At 34.6% G+C, this 14,220-nt stretch overlaps 1 protein-coding gene across 1 annotated transcript; it reads left to right on the forward strand.

The window, feature by feature from the left end:
• The first annotated feature begins 705 nt into the window (after positions 1–705).
• LOC134245286 (eukaryotic translation initiation factor 2 subunit 3-like) lies at positions 706–10,516 on the forward strand. Its single transcript, XM_062727593.1, has 13 exons — positions 706–809; positions 3,530–3,593; positions 3,682–3,743; positions 3,832–3,897; positions 4,998–5,119; positions 6,255–6,349; positions 6,639–6,797; positions 7,499–7,633; positions 7,869–7,963; positions 8,162–8,306; positions 8,614–8,783; positions 9,173–9,345; positions 10,437–10,516. The coding sequence occupies exons 1-13, from the start codon at positions 738–740 to the stop codon at positions 10,498–10,500; spliced, it is 1,422 nt and encodes a 473-aa protein (XP_062583577.1). The 5' UTR covers positions 706–737; the 3' UTR covers positions 10,501–10,516.
• The last annotated feature ends 3,704 nt before the right edge of the window (positions 10,517–14,220 follow it).

A 14,220-nucleotide genomic window follows, 5' to 3' on the forward strand; every position in this document is an offset into this window, starting at 1 on the left:
TATAATTATATATTATCATTAAACTGCGATTTGAAAATATCTTTAGTATGTTAATATTTGGTCAGGTCTTTAGTATTTATGTCACACCGGTCAGGTCATTACGCCGGTCAGGTCAATTGATTTATAAAGTTGAAATAAATCAATTTAGGACGTATATATGTGTATAAATAAAATAAGATATATATTTATGAAGAATCTTTTATATATTTTACCTAAAGTAAGATCGGTCAAGTCTTCTAATAATAAATCTTCGTTTCGGTCAGGTCTTTAGTATGTTAATATTTGGTCAGGTCTTTAGTAGTCATGTCACACCGGTCAGGTCATTACGCCGGTCAGGTCAATTTTATTAATATAATGATTAAAAGTTGATATAAGTAATATTAATTACATATTTGTGTATAGCTAAATTTAAAAAAAATGATTTTAGAAGCTAATCTTTTACATATTGCCCGAATATAAGATCGGTCAGGTCTGGTCAGGTCATTACATATTTGGTCAGGTCAATTCATTTTCAGAAAAATATGGATAATAAATTATTTGTTCGCCAGAATTGTTTCAAAAAGCATCTAATACATAGTATTCCATCATATAAACACGAATTTATCTTAATAGTTTCATATTTAACCTTAATATGTTTATTTATAACGAATTTTATGTTGGTCAGGTCAGTCAGGTCTTTAGTAGGTCAGGTCTTTAGTATGTCCCAAATTTAGTTGCTCCAACTTGCGTCAGACAGCATGGCAGGAGAAGAAGAGGAACCGACAAAATCCCTTCAGCCCCACTTATCGAAACAGGATATAAAAACTCTGGTGTGTAAATGTAATGCTGTATATATTCATCTTTGCTACTGCAAAGAGTTTTAACCGATTGCTATTCTTCTTTATCTCAAATAGGTGTTTTACTCTGGCATATGTAGTGATGTAAACCGGTGCTTATTGTCATCTCGAATTTCCTCTATGCTGATTTTTTTTCCCTAAATGTTAATCTTCGTAGAAAGATTTAGTAGATGATCATTATTGTTTCTAAATATGATAAGCTAGAAAGATTAAAGATTTTAAAATTGAAAGCATGCAGACTTAACTATCCTTTTTCATTTGTATGAAAAAGCTTTTATGTTGAAAAGCTATTGTATTTCTTTTAAAAAATATATACCTTAGGTTTATGTTGTCAGTTGTCCGATATTTCTGACGTTTTCCAGGCTTTTTCATTATTATATTATTTAATGTGCCAGGAAAATTCTGCTGCCTACAGCTGGCATTCTCAGGTTGATTTTTGATACTTACGCACCAAATTAAATGGTAACTTCAAAACTTATCAATGATACAATGCATTTCGTACTTGTCAACATTTATTTATATTGTTATTTTATAAAATATACTATCTGGTCAGTGGTGAAAATATTTTATCATACTGTCAAGTTTTGTTTTCATTTCGTGCATTTTAAAATCTTGCAAGATCTGTGTCAAAATGTGAAGTGATATTTTCTTTTCATCGTAGCTTCCTTGTGACGTCACTTTAGTGCAAAATTCTCTGTATATTTCTAGGCACTTGTATACAGGAAAATGGTATTCAAATCAATTTCACAGTTGGCTTAGTAGAAAAACACATCGAATGTAAATATATTTTCTTGTGTATTGGTTCTTGGTACTTAAAGTTTAGTGTATGATGCAACAAGTTCTGGGTTATTGCAATAATCTTGATTTATTTTTAAATCTTATGAAACACCACCTATGTAATCTTTCATCAATATATTTAATATATTTTAATGAAAAAGACTTCAGGTAGAAACTGACAGTATGTCCAATAAGTGAGAAGTAGAAGTGGTAGGTTATATACAGTTAATATAGAATATTTACATTCAAGTTTTTCTACTAAGCCAACTGTGAAATCAATTTGAATACCATTTTCATGGATACTTGTGCATAGAAATATACATGGAGAAACTTGCGCTAACATTACGTCACAATGAGGCTACAGCGACTTTAGAAAAATGCAATGATATATTGCGCTGAGAAATTCAAATATTGAGTATATTTTGGTGCTTCCAAACATATAAAATGTAAATACAGTACAGTCAATTCTCGAATTATCGCCATTCGATTCATCGCCATTTTCGCAATACCGCCATGATTTCCCAAGAACGTTTTTCCTGCTATATAAAATTCTCTTTATAACGCCAAATTCGCATACCGCCATCCGCCACCCTGTTTTCACAACAAACGTCCATTTTTAAGTGTCAATTATCTCGATAATACCGCCACAGGTGCATGTGGTCAGTGAAGCGCGGCTAATTGGTAGACGCTATCCCTGTTGTAAAGCATGCAAAGCCAGTCAAGGTACATGCAATTAAGTAAACAATAATTTTAACATGAACTGTTAGAATAATTTTGTATTCTGTTTAATAAAATCATTTAGTCAAGGCTTCGCCACGAAAGCGGTCGTTGTAAAGTACGCCAATAACGATATTATTTTGATGATCTCTGCTTTTAAAAACAATTCAAAGTTTGCTTAAAAAATAATTATGTCAGAAATTGTGAACGTTTCATTAACAATGATGTAAACAATGAATTTATTCAAGAATTCATTTCACATACTATAGGCAGTATATCGCGACGATCGACCCAGCATCATTTTTTTTCAAAATTAGACGTGCAGATTTAAATGCATACACATGTACTTGTCTTTATTTCATAACTGAATATTTTGTTTTAGCAAAATTGTACATAAAAAAATTACTTAAAGTAATTTCAAATTTAGAAACATGTTTATATATACATGTACATGTAATAATAGGAATAGAAACGCTAAATGGTGTATCTAAGAACGATAACTCTATCTTATTCCCTAAAAGATGGAAAATTCAATTCATCGCCAAATTCGTTATACCGCCATGATTTCTAAATTACAAAAGGTGGCGGTTTATCGAGAATTAACTGTATAAGGAATGTTTTTAAGTTTAGCGTGAATTATTGGTGTGTAAATCACAGACTTGCACGTAGGTATATTTTTCATGAAGGGCTAGTGCACTTCATGAAATATGCCTATCAGTATGTCACAAGTCTATGTGATTTACACACCAATAACTCACACAAGACTTTAAAAACATTCCTTAATTGAGGAGTTGGAAAGATTCCAGCTCACTAAGGACAGGACTATTTCCCAAGTCAGTCAGAGGGATTGGGAACCTTACTGCTAATCCCTCAATGATATAATAAAGGTGTTCTTATTAAACCAATAAAATTTTGAAACAGGGACAAGATTACTTAAATAATGCACAACAAAATGGATATTGGTCTGTTGACTGGGAATTGTAGGGAATTATTCACATCAGTTTAACAGTCTTCTTGTAGGGAAAAATCAGGATATGTATAATAGTAACAGTTAATGGCGCTGTCACCATAACATTATGTAAATTCCTTGTTATGAATAAGTCAGGTACATTTTAATGTGTAAGTCTGTCATTTTAAAGTTACAAGAACTTGTTAAATATCTCAAAATAATTAATTTTATTTATAAATATTAATTTCAGAATATAGACAGATTGACCCCCCTCACCCCAGAAGTCATTAGCAGACAGGCAACTATCAACATTGGTATGTTAGGCTTATATTTCACTTCTTTCTGTTTTCTTGTATAAAAGGATTAACATTAAGATTAAACTTTATAATTAATTTTTTGTAGGTACAATTGGCCATGTAGCTCATGGAAAATCTACAGTGGTCAAAGCTATCTCAGGGGTTCAGGTGGGTTCCCCATAACTTACATACAAATTAGCTCTGTGTGACTTCAGACTTGTTCACTGATTATCTTTATGTACGCTTACATTTTCAGACTGTCAGATTTAAGAACGAACTTGTTAGAAACATCACCATCAAATTAGGATATGCCAATGCAAAGGTAAACACAATAGGGATGGCAATCGATTGCAGAATTGCTAATCGATTAACCGCAAAATGTTCCGACTGATTAACCGGTTAGTCATATCAAGATATCCATTTTGACATTTTCTTTTCATACACACAAAAAGGCTAAAAAGACTTAGAAGTTACATTCTGTTTACTATTTTGATCGGAGAATTTTATGTACAATTTCAATAGACAAGAAAAAATTGAGAAAACCAGGAATCTTGCTTGCGAAATCAGACAGGAATAATTTTCCAACGCAGATGTTAAAAAAGTTAATTCTGCGTTGTCACCATAATCAGAACTAGTCTATTTCTGAACTCTCACTTTATTTACAGTTTACAACGTTATAATATAATTCGATAGATAACGGCAAAATATAGACACACTAATAATTAAAAGGGCTTAACGATGATGTTTTTTTAATATCATTAAAAAACCCACAGGACCACATGTATCTGGGTAACAGCATTATGTTATAAAAACAGTAATTAACACTTTACGAATTGACCAATCACCCCCGCGATCTCAATCTTGAGAGCTAATTACCTCCAAATATTCTTAATTATAAGATGTGTAAAAGCACTAAATAAAAATCTATGCAGCGCTTTCCTTTCTAAAAAAAAAATCAGAAGGGATTTTAAGGAAACCGCGCTCAAATTGACATATATTTTATTTTTTCCGACTAACCGATTACGAATTTTCAAACCAATTAGCATAGTTCCAACCGATTAATCAATTAACCGGTTACAAATTGCCATCCCTAAAGCACAATAATGCCTATCTTGGCCTGTAATATTTATGTGTGTATGTATTGTGGAGAAGTAGTATGTGTAAATTTTAACTGACCATGACTTTGTTCTCTTGACAGATTATATGAATTTAACAATTATGCCTGTCTCAGGCAATAGTAATACTAACAGTAGTACTGTGTGTAATGTGACATTTTTGTCTGTTTGACAGATAAATTAATGTAATAATGATGCCTGTCCCCATTGTTAGTAATTGTGTATTATACAGTGTGTGTGAGTGACTTTTTGTTTGATTGACAGATATATAAATGTAATAACGATTACTCTTTTGTGTGTTTGACAGATATATAAATGTAATAACGATGCCTGCCCCCGTCCCGGCTGCTATAGATCCTGTGGAAGCTCTAAAGAGGACAATTTCCCGTGTGACAGAGCAGGATGTACAGGAAGATTCCAGGTCCAGAGGTGGGAGAATTGTCTGATAACACCCATTGTCTTATAACGCTGAAAATTTCTTATTATTATTTCCCCCTTCAAAGAAGGGAGGGCATATTGCTTTGCTGCTGTCTGTCGGACGGTCAGTCTGTCTATAGGTCCACCACCAGTTTCTGTTCATTTCCTTAGCAGAGGTTGCACATATTGAGATGAATTCTGCTATACAGATTTATCATAAGAATATCTAGGTCACATTCTGATTGAAGTATGATCGAGCCATTTTGGACAGAGTTATGCCCCTTGGAAGTAGAAAAAATCCAATTATTTTCAAGTTCCCTTTATTTTCTTTGCAGAGGTTGCACATATTGAAACGAAATTCGGTATGGCCAAATAAAATTGAAATCTTGGTTCTCAGGCCCGCGCGCATCCGTTTTGAGGTAGCCGCATTGCCGATTTTATTGTATTTTTGATAAAATAAAAAGTTAGTAATGCGGAGACCAATCCGGGAAAAAAAATTCCGACCTCATTTGTTTCGTAGTTTAGTATTCAAATATCACTTCCGGTAGCAATTTACAATGAGATTTTGGCTACTTCGTTTGAAAATACATTCAAGGACATTACCTACGATGTTTACACGCTGTTAAGCAATGGATAAAGCAGAAATTTTGACCAGAAATGGAAAGTGTATCTGTGATTAAAAAAATTATCTTTATTTTAAAGAAAATTCGGAAATTAAAATAAAAAAAATACCTCCCTCATCTACTTTATTGCCAATAAAATGAAAAATAAAATGCCGCCCTCCCGCATCTGTTTTGGAGAAAATTGGCCTGAGAACCAGGGAATTAAATTTAGATAGCCTATACAGATTTATCATAAGAATATCTAGATGAAGTTATGTCTTGTGTACGAACAAGCCATTTTGGACAGAATTATGCCTCTTGGACTTAGCAAAATTTCTAATTATTTGGGGAGGGGGGCATGTGTTTTACAAACATATCTTGTTTCTTTATTGTTGAATGAAACTGTCTTTACCAAAAAATTATTACCTTATATTCAATACTTGCAAGATTAAACAGTTAACTGTTTCTCTCTTATATTTGCTGTATTTTTGTTGTAGACATATCGTTTGAGGATTGTCCTTACAAATGCCGTATTTTTGTTGTAGACATGTATCATTTGTGGACTGTCCTGGACACGACATTCTTATGGCTACCATGTTAAACGGAGCAGCTGTGATGGATGCAGCATTACTATTAATAGGTGAGATACTTTAGGGGGGTAATGGTGATACTATTAATAGGTGAGGTACTTTAGGGGGGTAATGGTGTTACTATTAATAGGTGATATATTGTTAAGGAAGAAATAGAGTTCTATATATATATATATATTGTTGAGACACAGAAAATAATAGTACTTGTCATATTTAAAGCACAATGTCAGATATTTCTTTTTCAATGGTAGTACAAAAATTCAGTATTTAGTGACAAAATGCTGCATCATTGCTTTGCTAGGTTTATATAGGTCACTGAAATGTTGATTCTGTCTTTAGCTGGCAATGAATCTTGTCCTCAGCCCCAGACCTCTGAACACCTGGCTGCCGTGGAGATTATGAAGCTGAAACACATCCTGATCCTACAGAACAAGATCGACCTGGTCAAGGAAAGCCAGGCCAAGGAGCAGTATGAACAGATCCTCGCATTTGTCAAAGGTCAGTTTAATGTCTATACTACGAACAGATCCTCGCATTTGTCAAAGGTCAGTTTAATGTCAATGTTGATAATATGAACAGATCCTGCTTTTGTCAAAGGTCGGTTTAATGTCAATGTTGATAATATGAACAGATCCTGCTTTTGTCAAAGGTCTGTTTAATGTCAATGTTGATAATATGAACAGATCCTGCTTTTGTCAAAGGTCGGTTTAATGTCAGTGTTGATAATATGAACAGATCCTGCTTTTGTCAAAGGTCAGTTTAATGTCAATGTTGATAATATGAACAGATCCTGCTTTTGTCAAAGGTCGGTTTAATGTCAATGTTGATAATATGAACAGATCCTCGCATTTGTCAAAGGTCGGTTTAATGTTGATACTACAAACAGATCCTCGCTTTTGTCAAAGGTCGGTTTAATGTCAATACTCAAGACTGCCTAATGGAAGATGTCCTAAAATCAATTCTGTCTGGAAAAAAAGCAAATTAAGAGTTATGAAGAACATGTTTTGCTATGTCCTGTCCAAATTCCAATGTTGCTAATTGTCATTATGAAGACAGAATTATCTTTCATTATACAGGAAATGTTTTGTGATTTCAGGTGTGGGTAGTTTGTGACCAATTCTGAATGAGCTTTGTAAATTTTTCATTTTGATAAATTTTCTATTTTTAAGGAGATTAAGACACTTAATTTGTCTGTTTAGGAACGATTGCTGAAGGTGCCCCTATCATCCCAATCTCAGCCCAGCTTAAGTACAACATAGATGTCATTTGTGAATACATCATTAAAAAGATCCCAGTGCCTCTCAGGGATTTCACATCAGAACCCAGACTTATTGGTGAGTTTAGCTACAATATATACAATGTAATGAGGAGTAGACACAGATTTTTTCCAAAAGCACTTTTACTCGATGTTAATTTGGGAATTTTCTGCCAGTTTTCCATTAAAAGTTATGCATGAGTACTTATTGCTTTCATTGTAACTTTTGTCACATGACCATCTTTATAACTTTGTGTATTTCTTGGGAAGCACTGTTTGTCAATTACTAACACAGATTTTGGTTTTTTTTTCAGTAATTAGATCTTTTGATGTCAACAAACCAGGAAGTGAGGTTGATGACCTAAAAGGGGGCGTGGCAGGAGGAAGTATTCTAAAGGGTGTTCTAAAAGTAAGTCTCCACAAAGTATCTTTAAAACATCATAAAAAAAAAATGGCTACAACAAATATTCAATGAATTTTTTCATTCTGGAAAGTAAGTTTATTTTTGCTGACAAAAACTGACAAATTCAGTTTGACACCAAAGAAGAGAGAAGAAAAGGAAAAAAAACATGCAGAAATGGTATATAAAGCTGCTGTTGAATTACAGGTTGGACAAGAGATAGAAGTGAGGCCGGGCATCGTGGCTAAGGATCAGGACGGGAAGTGGGCGTGTAAGCCCATCAGATCTCGGATCCTCTCCCTACTAGCAGAACAGAATGATCTACAATACGCAGTGCCAGGGGGTCTTATTGGTCAGTCCAGATTCTTATACTGTTCTTAAAAACTCATTTTAGGAGATCTTTATTGTTGGAACCAGTCACAGAGTTTTGTCCTTTTGCAAGAAAAGTAAAAAAATATCCAAAAGTATATTGTCCTAGTGCTCTCATAGATACCTTGTTTAATGTGCAGTAGGACAGTATCATCAATGAATAAGATTTGAACTTTTGAAAAAAGAGAATGATCTCAACACTTTTTATATTGAAATCAGTGGCAAAACACTGAACGTTTTACATATTTCAATACAATGACATATCTTAAATACTAATCTTCTTTTTACAGGTGTTGGTACTAAGATTGACCCGATGTTATGTAGGGCGGACAGAATGGTGGGTCAGGTCCTGGGAGCCGTGAATGCCCTCCCTGACATCTACACAGAAATAACCATCTCCTTCTTCTTACTGAGGCGACTCCTGGGGGTCAAAACTGAGGGGGACAAGAAGGGAGCAAAGGTCAGTATGACTCTATATTGATCTTCTGTCAGCTCTGAGCATTAAATTTTACTTTGATGTCATGGTCAATTATGGCCATGAAATTTACACAAAAGACAGTGTGTTAAGATGGGTGGTTATGGCCATTTTCAGACTATATTGATTTAGAAGAAGAGCTCCATATAAAGATGTACAAAAAAGATCAAATTTAAAACTAAATTGTAAGAAATTTTTCATTGCCAAATGATTGTTGACAGCTGATATCATATATGAAAAAATAAGTTACATCTTGAGAATGCTAGGTCATCTAAGAAGTTAACAGAAATATCTAACATGTCTAATTTTGTGCTTTGCTGATATTGTGCATTTACAGAGCTTTCTTTTCAAAAATATGTTGTTTTATTTTTCAGGTACAAAAGCTGTCAAAGAATGAGGTGTTGATGGTGAACATTGGTTCCCTGTCTACTGGGGGGCGTGTCATCGCAGTGAAGGCTGATTTGGCCAAGGTTGGATTAACTAACCCTGTGTGTACGGAGATCGGAGAGAAAATCGCACTCAGCAGACGTGTGGAGAAGCATTGGAGGTTTGTAATGATACGATGTCTATGGTTATTTGTGTGGAAGATGACTGATTCAGTTAAAGCAGTTTTAGACAAAGTCTTATACCCTTTCAGTCAGGGATGGGGTAATTGAATAAAGTAATTGTAATTGAGTGTAATTAATTACATTTTTCAAAGTAATTGGAAGTAATTTGTATTTGAGCGAGCCTTCAATTACAAGTAATTGGATGTATTTAAATACATTTCAAAAATGGTCATGTATTTTCAATTACTTTTCAATTACATTTTCATTACTTTTTTTCAAAATGAAAGTTTATATTTAAAAAGGTGTCTTATACTGATACATAGTTTTATACTGGTGGGTTTCTACTTCTTATTCCCACATTTTATAAATCTCAGATCTCCCTATTCCCACTTGCAAATAACAATGGTTGTTTGATAGTCAATTTGTTTTACAGCAATTAGGCTTGTGTTTGTACAATAATTAATTGTCTCATGTTTAATTTGTTGATACAGTGTGTCACACTCATTATAAGGTAAAGGTCTAATTTTGACCAGGTGTGAACCCCTATCATACCCAAGAACAAAAACACTGAATGAAAGTTCGAATTTGATTGCTATAGAAAAAATCTTACTTTAAAAAAAAATCTTTATTTTTTTTTTTTTTAAAAAATAAAACGAAGTAATTGAAATGTATTTGATTACATTTGTCAAAGTAATTGAAAGTAATTAATTACATTTGAAAAAATCAATGTAATTGTAATTGCAAGTAATCGACAAAATAATCAATGTATTTGAAAGTAATTAATTACATTTCAAAGTAATTGACCCCAAGCCTGCTTAGATGGGGCAGTATTGATGACAACTTTTGATTTACTGTCAATATTGCCCTTTTCTCAATTTTAGATTCTTAATTGTGAGTATGCAGGGCTCTGTACCAGAAAGGGTCAAAGGCCAGTTGAGCCCTATTCGCCCCCACATAATTTTCTAATAAAGTAACAAAGAAAGGAACCTATTTTCTCTATTCATATATTTCAGTTGCCAATAAACAGCACATTAATTTGCCGTCGTTGTGACTTTACAGTATACCTGATATATTATATCAATTCTTACAGATTGATTGGCTGGGGGCAGATTCGTCAAGGAATTAAAGTTAATCCTATTGGACAGGACGATTGAAATGGAACTCTTTTTTAGGTCACCTGAGTAAACTCAGGTGACCTATTGCTATCCGTTTTCGTCCGTCGTCGTCCGTCGTTCGTCGTCCGTCGTCCGTCGTTCGTCGTCCGTCGTGTGTTAACATTTGAACATTTTCAGCTTCTTCTCTGCAACCACTGAACCAATTTCAACCAAATTTGGCACAAAGCATCTATGGGTGAAGGGGAACAAAAATTGTGAATTTCATGATCCCTGCCCCCCTGGGGCCCGAGGGGTGGGGCCAAAACCACTAAAATTAATGCAATCTTTAAAAATCTTCTTCTTTACTCCTGGACATCAAGCAGTCAAACTGTTTGCATGATTGTAATCAGCATTGAGTCCTTTACCAAAATTGTGAAATTCATGGCCCTGGGGTCAGGGGTTCTAGTGCTAGGGCGGGGCTAAATAAGTATATAGTGAAAATGCATTATTTCTTTGGAAATCTTCTTCTCTACTCTTGCGTATTAAATAAACCAACTAAGTACATAGTTATGATGAGCAAGAGTGCCTCTACCAAAATTGTGAATTTTATGGCCCCAGGTTCAGGGGTTCTGGTGTTAGGGCGGGGCTCTATTGATTATATATAGTGAAAATACATGATTTCTTTGAAAATCTTCTTCTCTGCCCCTGGGTATTAAATATACTAACTAAGTGCATAGTTATGATGAGCATGAGTGCCTCTACCAAAATTGTGAATTTTATGGCCCCAGGGTCAAGGGTTCTGGTGTTAGGGCGGGGCTCTATTGATTATATATAGTGAAAATACATGATTTCTTTGAAAATCTTCTTCTCTGCCCCTGGGTATTAAATATACTAACTTAAGTGCATAGTTATGATGAGCATGAGTGCCTCTAAAAATTATGAATTTTATGGCCCCAGGGTCAAGGGTTCTGGTGTTAGGGCGGGGCTCTATAGATTACATATAGTAAAAATACATGAATTCTTTGAAAATCTTCTTCTCTGCTCCTAGGTATTAAATAAACTAACTAAGTGCATAGTTATGATGAGCAAGAGTGTTTTTACCAAAATTGTGAATTTTATGGCCCCAGGGTCAGGGGTTCTGGTGTTAGGGCAGGGCTCTATTGATTATACATTGAAAATACATGAATTCTTTGAAAATCTTCTTCTCTGCTCCTAGGAATTAAATAAACTAAGTACATATGAGTTATGATGAGCAAGAATGCCTCTTTTAAAATTATGAATTTTATGGCCCCAGGGTCAGGGGTTCTGGTGTTAGGGGGGTGGGGCTCAATTGATTATATAATGAAAATACATTAAATCTTTGAAAAAATTTTTCTTTGTCTCTGGGTATAAAGCAGATGAACTACCTTTATAGTTATGATGAGAAAGGGCCCTAATCTTGCAGAATTGTGAATTTCAAAGCCCCAGGGTCAGGGGTGGGGTGGGGGCTCTACTTATATACTGAAAATGGATTTATTGTTTGAAATCTGCTCTTTTGTATTTATAAAACATTTATTTATTTTTTGATATTAAGGGTGCCTTTTTGAAATTTGTGCAATGTGTGGACCTAGGGTCAAAGGTTTATGTCACAGTGTTAGGGGCACTACTGGTTAGTTGGAATGCATTTTTGTTCCCCTACCCTGCATATGGGTATTCAGTAACCAAGCTAAGCAACTGCTAAGTGTATTGTTATGATGATCAATGGTGCCTCTTTTAAAATTGTGAATGTCATATAGCATCTGGCTTAAAACATGAATCAAATTCAATAACTGGAAAATTGTTGCGTAATGCTCAGGTGACCTATAAGGCCCGTGGGCCTCTTGTTTCAACTTATTCTAACATCTTAAGAATGATTTGTGAGAACTGTGTCTCTGCAATGACTCGACTCAAACAGACAGACTGGAAGCCTTCTGCATGGTGCATTGTTAAATTATTCACATGGACGTACAATATAGCTGTTGTAAAATATCACAAAATAAAAAGGGAAATACTATATCTGTGACATGATTTTCATTTCTCTTCAAAATTTCATTTTCTATCTTGTTAAAGGGGCATGGACACAGTTTCAGCTAAAATTTCAAAAATTATTTTTCCATTTTTACAAATATTTAACTAGGGTCTTTCTAATGATCATCAAAAAATTGAACGCCAGTTGTCCAGATACAAGACATATTTAGAGCTCCAAACCTTTGTTATGTAAACAAGGCTAGTGTCATGTTTTTGTTTACACAGGTTAATATACTAATATATGTTCGTTCAAAGTAGATAATTTCAGATAAAAGTTAATTTTAGATATGATTCGACAGTTACTATTGATTTGCTGAACTTCATTTTGTTATAAATATAATATTTTCTATATGTAAACAAAGACAAGGCACGAGCCTTGTTTACATTATGAAGAACTTTAAGTACTGTGTCTTATTTGTTAATCAACGAATGGTTTCAAATTTTTGCTAATCAATAGATGATGCCTTAGGTAGGAATTGTAAACATTAAAATTGGTTTTAAAAAATCAGCTGAAACTGTGTCCAGGCCCCTTTAAATGTACATGGTACTAGTATATACATTGCTTTATATCAATATATCCTTGCTCCAAAGGAGAGGGGGCTATACTGTTTTACCCTTGTCTGTTTGTGTCTCCATACCAAATTTGTGCAGCAATATTCTCAGCAGCTGCTCATTGCAGATGCATAAATTTTTAGCACAATTTTTGTTGAGACATCCATTTGGTGGGGTTTCTTTTTTGTTGAATTGGATGTCAACTTCCTGTTTATCTGTGCATCTATCTGTACCATATATAACAATTTTTGTCGCGGTTTTCTCAGCATCTGCTCTGAGAATCTGATGTTAACTTCCTATTAATCATGTTGCTATCTGTAAATGAATTTTTAGCTCACCTGAGCCGAAGGCTCAAGTGAGATTTTCTAATCACATTTTGTCCGTCGTCCGTCCGTCTGTCTAGCTGTCCGTCTGTAAACTTTTCACATTTTCGACTTCTTCTCAAGAACCACTGGGCCAATTTTGACCAAACTTGTTACAAAGCATCCTTGGGTAAAGGGGAATTAAAATTGTTAAAATGAAGGGCCAAGTCTCCTCGCAAGGGAAGATAATCAAGAAAAGACAAAAATAGGTTGGGGTCATTAAAAAATCTTCTTCTCAAGAACCACTGGGCCAGAAAAGCTGAAACTTATGTGGAAGCATCCTGGGGTAGTGTAGATTCTAAATTGTTCAAATCATGACCCCGGGGGTTGGGCGGGGACACAATGGGGAATCAATGTTTTACATAGAAATATATAGGAAAAATCTTCTTCTCAAGAACCACTGGGCCAGAAAAGCTGAAACTTATGTGGAAGCATCCTGGGGTAGTGTAGATTCTAAATTGTTCAAATCATGACCCCCAGGGGTTGGGTGGGGCCACAATGGGGAATCAATGTTTTACATTGAAATGTATAGGAAAAATCTTTAAAAATCTTCTCAAGAACCACTGGGCCAGAAAAGCTGAAACTTATGTGGAAGCATCCTGGGGTAGTGTAGATTCTAAATTGTTCAAATCATGACCCCGGGGGTTGGGCGGGGACACAATGGGGAATCAATGTTTTACATAGAAATATATAGGAAAAATCTTCTTCTCAAGAACCACTGGGCCAGAAAAGCTGAAACTTATGTGGAAGCATCCTGGGGTAGTGTAGATTCTAAATTGTTCAAATCATGACCCCCAGGGGTTGGGTGGGGCCACAATGG

This window comes from Saccostrea cucullata, unplaced genomic scaffold, assembly GCF_032062105.1.
Source record: "Saccostrea cucullata isolate Sc308-1 unplaced genomic scaffold, CSIRO_AGI_Scuc_v1 ctg125, whole genome shotgun sequence".
Lineage (NCBI taxonomy): Eukaryota > Metazoa > Mollusca > Bivalvia > Ostreida > Ostreidae > Saccostrea > Saccostrea cuccullata.

Bases quoted from the DNA above. Each gene is read 5' to 3' on its own strand.
- LOC134245286 (XM_062727593.1), top strand. From the start codon at position 738: ATGGCAGGAGAAGAAGAGGAACCGACAAAATCCCTTCAGCCCCACTTA. The intron at 3,594-3,681 runs GTATGTTAGGCT...AATTTTTTGTAG, and splicing joins ACAGGCAACTATCAACATTG to GTACAATTGGCCATGTAGCT. The intron at 8,307-8,613 runs GTCAGTCCAGAT...TTCTTTTTACAG, and splicing joins AGTGCCAGGGGGTCTTATTG to GTGTTGGTACTAAGATTGAC.